This window comes from Epinephelus moara, chromosome 8, assembly GCF_006386435.1.
Source record: "Epinephelus moara isolate mb chromosome 8, YSFRI_EMoa_1.0, whole genome shotgun sequence".
NCBI classification, from domain to species: domain Eukaryota; kingdom Metazoa; phylum Chordata; class Actinopteri; order Perciformes; family Serranidae; genus Epinephelus; species Epinephelus moara.
In genome coordinates this window covers 45,113,620-45,120,531 of record NC_065513.1, presented here as the reverse complement: position 1 = coordinate 45,120,531, position 6,912 = coordinate 45,113,620, and the positions used below count along the sequence as shown (strand labels likewise).

Genomic DNA, 6,912 nt, shown 5'->3' with positions numbered 1-6,912 from the left:
TTAACATCACGTTATAGTTGTTAATAATGTCACGTTATAGTTGTTAACGTCACATTACAGTTGTTATTAACGTCACGTTATAGTTGTTAATAACGTCACGTTATAGTTATTAACGTCACATTACAGTTGTTGTTAACATCACGTTATAGTTGTTAATAATGTCACGTTATAGTTGTTAACGTCACATTACAGTTGTTATTAACGTCACAATACAGTTGTTATTAACGTCACATTATAGTTGTTATTAATGTCACATTATAGTTGCTATTAACATCACATTACAGTTGTTATTAACGTCACATTATATTTGTTAATGTCACGTTATAGTTCTTAACGTCACATTACAGTTGTTATTAACGTCACATTATAGTTGCTATTAACGTCACATTACAGTTGTTATTAACGTCACGTTATATTTGTTAATAATGTCACGTTATAGTTGTTATTAACGTCACATTACAGTTGTTATTAACGTCACATTATAGTTGCTATTAACGTCACATTACAGTTATTAACGTCACATTATAGTTGCTATTAACGTCACATTACAGTTGTTATTAACGTCACATTATAGTTGCTATTAACGTCACATTACAGTTGTTATTAACGTCACGTTATAATTGTTAATAATGTCACGTTATAGTTGTTATTAATGTCACGTTATAGTTGTTAATAATGTCACGTTATAGTTGTTAATGTCACGTTATAGTTGTTATTAACGTCACATTACAGTTGTTATTAACGTCACATTACAGTTGTTATTAACGTCACATTATAGTTGTTATTAACGTAACACTACAATTGTTACAGTTGTTAATAACGTCACGTTATAGTCATTCTACCAGTGCGCCCCAGTCAATACAACATATAAACACTTTAACTATCTGCCTTTCAACGTGCTACCTCAACTACTAATGTACAGTTTTAGCCCACTAACTATCCCACTATTGGCAATGGTACTACTGTACTTTCAATAAAGCAATCGTACTATCAAACTCACAAACACTCTGTCTGAATACATTGCTCTTCTTAATGGGTTCAGTTGACTATTTAATCTGCGATTTCCTGTGACCTGTATCCCAAACACACACCATGTGAAACTGTACGTGGGCAGCTGTGCACTCAATGGGTATGGACTAGTTTACAGTATTTTAGTAAAAACAGTAAAAGTTAAAGATGGTAAAACTTTGTGAAACTTGTGGGAAGGATTTTAAACTTTGATAAAAATTTGTCCTCTCTGTGTTTCCGTACGATCCTCACAGATTTTCTTATCGTCTATTGTTTGTCCAGGTTGTCGTCGGCAACGGAGGAGCTGTCCCTGACTCAGCAGAATCTACGGACGAAGGAGGCGCTGGCCGACGACCTCGACACCAAAATCCAGACGAGTCAGCAGAGCGCTGAGAGGAAGAGCGAGTGAGTCAGCCGACGACCAATCAGATCAAAGACCAACCTCCCTGTCCTGTCTGTCTCTGTCTCTGTCCTGTCTGTCTCTGTGTCTTTGTGTCTGTCTGTCCCTGTCTGTCCCTGTCTGTCTCTGTCTGTTGTTTTTTTGGGGGGGTGGGGGTAAATATGTAATGAGTGGTATATATATGGTTAGGGTTTCTATGTTTGTTTATTGTAAATCAGGAGTTGGTGGTTAAAAGGTCTCTGTCTCTCACTGTCTCTGGGTGTCTCTGTCCTGATTGTTGGTGTCTTTCGTCCTCAGCTGTGTCCTGCTGCTCAGTCAGAAACTGTCTCTTCTGGAGCTTCATCACGCCGTCCAATCACTCCGCGGCTCCGAGGCCCGCCTCGCCTCCCAGAAGGCCCTGCTGGATGCCAAGATGGCTGCCGCCGCCGCCTCCCCGCCCCCACCGCCGCCTCCCCCTGCACTGCCTTATGAGGACGACGCCCGCTCGGTGGGATCAACGGTAAATATGCAGTTACTGATTGATGGATGATCTGAGGTGACGTCTGTATAAGAAGTACAGCGTTCAGCTGACAGGAAGTGCTGCCCTTTCAAAATAATGTCACCATTCAAAACTGTGTCCAGTGTGTCACTTCCTGTTTGATGTGTCTGTGTCGGACCAGGACAAATCCAAGGAGAGAAGTTCTCGCTTTGACACACTGCGTCACTCTCTGGCTGGAATGATCCGCTCCCCCAAAACCATGCTGGGCTCCTCCACCTCGGTCTGTCTCACCTGTCTGTCTGTCTGTCTGTCTGTCCCACCTGTCTGTCTGTCTGTCTGTCTGTCTGTCCCACCTGTCTGTCTGTCCCACCTGTCTGTCTGTCTGTCTGTCTCACCTGTCTGTCTGTCCCACCTGTCTGTCTGTCTCTCTCACTTCGACACACTGCGTCACTCTCTGGCTGGAATGATCCGCTCCCCCAAAACCATGCTGGGCTCTGTCCTGGGGTCTGTCTCACCTGTCTGTCTGTCTATCTGTCTGTCTGTCCCACCTGTCTGTCTGTCCCACCTGTCTGTTTGTCTGTCTGTCTCACCTGTCTGTCTGTCCCACCTGTCTGTCTGTCTGTCTCTCTCACTTCGACACACTGCGTCACTCTCTGGCTGGAATGATCCGCTCCCCCAAAACCATGCTGGGCTCTGTCCTGGGGTCTGTCCCACCTGTCTGTCTGTCCCACCTGTCTGTCTGTCTCTCTCACCTGTCTGTCTGTCTGTCTGTCCCACCTGTCTGTCTGTCTGTCCCACCTGTCTGTCTGTCTCACCTGTCTGTCTGTCTGTCTGTCTTGTCTGTCTGTCTGTCCCACCTGTCTGTCTGTCTCACCTGTCTGTCTGTCTGTCTGTCCCACCTGTCTGTCTATCTCATCTCTCTGTCTTACATCTCTGTCTCACCTGTCTGTCTGTCCTACCTGTCTGTCTGTCTGTCTGCCTCACCTGTCTGTCCCACCTCTCTGTCTCACCTCTGTCCCACCTGTCAGCCTCACCTGTCTGTCTGCCACACCTCTGCCTCACCTGTCTGTCTGTCCTACCTGTCTGCCTCACCTGTATGTCTGTCCCACCTGTCTGTCTGTCCTACCTGTCTGCCTCTCCTGTATGTCTGTCCCACCTGTCTGTCTGTCCTACCTGTCTGTCTCATCTGTCTGTCTGTCCCACCTGTCTGTCTCACCTGTCTGTCTGTCCTACCTGTCTGCCTCACCTGTCTGTCCCACCTGCCTGCCTCACCTGTCTGTCTGTCCCACCTGTCTGCCTCACCTGTCTGTCTGTCCTACCTGTCTGCCTCACCTGTATGTCTGTCTCACCTGTCTGTCCCACCTGTCTGTCCTACCTGTCTGCCTCTCCTGTATGTCTGTCCCACCTGTCTGTCTGTCCCACCTGTCTGTCCCACCTGTCTGTCTGTCCCACCTATCTGCCTCACCTGTCTGTCTGTCCTACCTGTCTGCCTCACCTGTATGTCTGTCCCACCTGTCTGTCTGCCCCACCTGTCTGCCTCATCTGTCTGTCTGTCCCACCTGTCTGTCCTACCTGTCTGTCTGTCCTACCTGTCTGCCTCACCTGTATGTCTGTCCCACCTGTCTGTCTGTCCCACCTGTCTGCCTCATCTGTCTGTCTGTCCCACCTATCTGCCTCACCTGTCTGTCTGTCCTACCTGTCTGCCTCACCTGTATGTCTGTCCCACCTGTCTGTCTGCCCCACCTGTCTGCCTCATCTGTCTGTCTGCCTCACCTGTCTGTCCTACCTGTCTGCCTCACCTGTTTGTCTGTCCCACCTGTCTGCCTCACCTGTCTGTCTGTCCCACCTGTCTGTCTGTCCCACCTGTCTGCCTTACCTGTTTGTCTGCCTCACCTGTCTGTCTATCTGTCCCACCTGTCTGTCTGTCTGTCTGTCTGTCTGTCCCACCTGTCTGTCTCACCTGTCTGTCTGTCCCACCTGTCTGCCTCACCTGTTTGTCTGCCTGACCTGTCTGTCTGTCCCGTCTGTCTGTCTGTCCCATCTGTCTGTCTGCCTGTCTGTCTGTCCCACCTGTCTGTCTGTCCCACCTGTTTGTCTGTCCCACCAGTCTGTCTGTCTCATCTGTCTGTCCCACCAGTCTGTCTGCCTCACCTGTCTGTCTCACCTGTCTGTCTGTTCCACCTGTCTGCCTCACCTGTCTGTCTGTCTCACCTGTCTGCCTCACCTGTCTGTCCCACCTGTCTGTCTGTTCCACCTGTCTGCCTCACCTGTCTGTCTGTCTCACCTGTCTGCCTCACCTGTCTGTCTGTCTCACCTGTCTGTCTGTCTCACCTGTCTGTCCCACCTGTCTGTCTCCATGCAGTGATACTTGTTGTTAATAAAGTTTAAGCTCTGACAGAGTGTCTTCCTCCCTGCAGCAGTTCTTTGATGTCATCCCGACATCAGAGCGCCCTCTGGCAGAGCAGGAGTGGTATCACGGCGCCATCCCCCGCACAGAGGCTCAGGAGTTACTACGGCAACAGGGAGACTTTCTGGTCAGGGAGAGCCACGGCAAACCAGGCGAATACGTCCTGTCAGTGTTTTCTGATGAGCAGAGAAGACACTTCATCATCCAGTACGCTGACGTACGTATCCAAACAAACCTGTTGTTTATCTCGTAAACAGTCACCTGTTGTTTATGTCGTAACCACAACACCTGAGGGGTAATCCAGAAAGCAGGTTTAGTGAAAACTCTGAGTATGTTGAGCCTGAAATGAGGGAAACTCTGGGTTTTCAGTTCCATCTCAGGGTAAATCAAGTCAGAGTTCAGGGTTAGACTCAGAGTTTGTTGAACCTCCTACCTGGAATACCCCTCAGGGCCCTATGTCAGAGAGCAGGATCAGTGAAAACTCTGAGTATGTTGAGCCTGAAATGAAACTCTTGAGTTTTCCATTTCACAAAGCCAGCTCAGCATAACCCTGAGTCAGTTACTATGGCAACATACTCTGTGAAGCTAACCTGCTGAGTCACAGGTTTGCTTCATGTCAGCCTGAGGCTGAGCGTGTAGCAGGAAGTAGAAACATGGCGTGTCCTTTAGTGAATGAAGTGGTGGAGGTTGAGGCCCAGTGTATTCAGAGGCTGTTGTGTAAGGAGAAGGTGATTAGAGCCTGTTTGGATGTCTCCCTGGAGGAGTGTCTATATGAAAGATACTGTTTGACCTCACACTCTATCATTTATCTAACAATCTGTTCCACCCACATATATCACATATTACACATCCTGGATTTACATTATCATCACAGCACATTTTATGCATTGTCCTTTGATTCTTTTCTTTATAACATCAGAGACACTGAACACATCAGAGAGACAGCGGTTTGTCGGCCCGTAAGAAAAGTGTCTCTGGCTCTGAAAACACTTTGGACCCTTGTTGTGGTTTTCCCTGGACATAAATCACAATCCATTATTAAAGTAATTACCACGGAGCATCGGTGGCTCAGTGGATGGAGTGGACGCCCCGTGATCAGACGCAGCGGCCGCGGGTTCAAACCCAGCCTGCTGTCCTGTGCTACATGTCGTTCCCTCTCTCCCCATAACGTTATGCTGTCCTGACATTAAAGGCAACAAAAGCCCAAAAATAATGTTTAAAAAAAGAACTGCAGGTTTGTCAGTGTTGATGAGAAATGAATCTACGTGGATACATGATGCAGTGATTCATGAATACTTTTCATATATTCAAAGACTCCGCGGTGTAACTGGCTCACTGATGGGACTCAACATCCCATAATAGCTCCATGTGAGAATAAAGGAGATTACATGAAGTCATTTCACAGCAGTTAAATGAACCTCAGCCTAATATTGACAGAATGAAGTCAGTAGAAACAAAACTTTTACCAGTCTGTTTAATATCTGTGTGTCTGATGTTGAGTTTGTGCCCAGTGTGTTTGGGCTCCATCACATTACAGCTGAATACATTATATTCAAATATATGAACACTGTTAAGATAGAAACATGTTTCTGTATGTTAGACACATGACCTCATCACATGACAGCACATCATGAATCATCTTATCTGCACTCTACTGATGATGTCTGTCGGTACTCACTGTGAACGCGCCTCTCTCAGGCTGGTTGAACTGATTCTGATCAGCTGTTCTGTTTCTCAGCTCAGGCTCAGTCAGCTCAGAGATCAGGCTCAGGCTCAGAGTTTGTTGAGCCTGCTTTCTGAAATAGGGCGCTGTTGTTTATGACATAAAGATGAACTTTTATACTAAAGGACACACTGTAAAAGATGAAGCCATTGACACACTGCAAAAGATGATGCGTCTGTGTCTCTTGCAGAGTCAGTACCGTTTCGAGGGGACGGGCTTTGCCACCATCCCTCAGCTCATCGAGCATCATTTCTCCACCAAACAGGTCATCACCAAGAAGTCTGGAGTCGTGTTGCTCAACCCAGTCGTCAAGGCAACCAGCATTTCTAAGTCTCAGTGTATATGCATGTTACTGTGACTGCTGACGTACACACACACACACATCAACATGTGACAGGTCTCTGTCTGTCTGTCTGTAGGATAAGAAATGGATCCTGAACCATGAGGATGTGGTGCTGGGAGACCTGCTGGGAAAGGTGACCTCACTTCCTGTTTCCACACCATGGTTCTGTAGCATTTTTATTTCTTTGGTTGATAACGTTTGGCTCTCATCATGTTTCTCTCTGCCTCCATGTCCCATCATGCCCTGCTCTCTGCGGGCTGTCAGGGTAACTTTGGTGAGGTATTTAAAGGGACGCTGCAGCGAGACAAAACGCCGGTTGCCGTCAAAACATGCAAAGAAGATTTACCTCCAGAGCTGAAGATCAGGTTCCTTTCTGAGGCCAGGTCAGCCTCTATCAATACACCAATCAGTACACCAATACATCCATCAATACCTCCATCAATACACCAATACATCCATCAATACACCAATCAGTACACCAATACATCCATCAATACATCAATACATCCATCAATACACCAATACATCCATCAATACATCAATACATCCATCA

The 6,912-nt window shown here is 46.9% G+C and overlaps 1 protein-coding gene across 4 annotated transcripts in view; it reads left to right on the top strand.

The window, feature by feature from the left end:
• fer (fer (fps/fes related) tyrosine kinase) overlaps nt 1–6,912 on the top strand; it is an 18,152-nt gene that overhangs the window by 5,751 nt on the left and 5,489 nt on the right. For 2 of the 4 annotated variants that reach the window (XM_050051588.1, XM_050051584.1), the window contains 7 exons: nt 1,291–1,413; nt 1,706–1,907; nt 2,068–2,166; nt 4,304–4,510; nt 6,207–6,329; nt 6,436–6,492; nt 6,624–6,742. In XM_050051588.1, the coding sequence (XP_049907545.1) occupies nt 1,291–1,413; nt 1,706–1,907; nt 2,068–2,166; nt 4,304–4,510; nt 6,207–6,329; nt 6,436–6,492; nt 6,624–6,742 (930 nt within the window). The remainder of the gene's footprint in view (nt 1–1,290; nt 1,414–1,705; nt 1,908–2,067; nt 2,167–4,303; nt 4,511–6,206; nt 6,330–6,435; nt 6,493–6,623; nt 6,743–6,912) is intronic. The other 2 variants (XM_050051585.1, XM_050051586.1) reach the window with 2 other exon arrangements.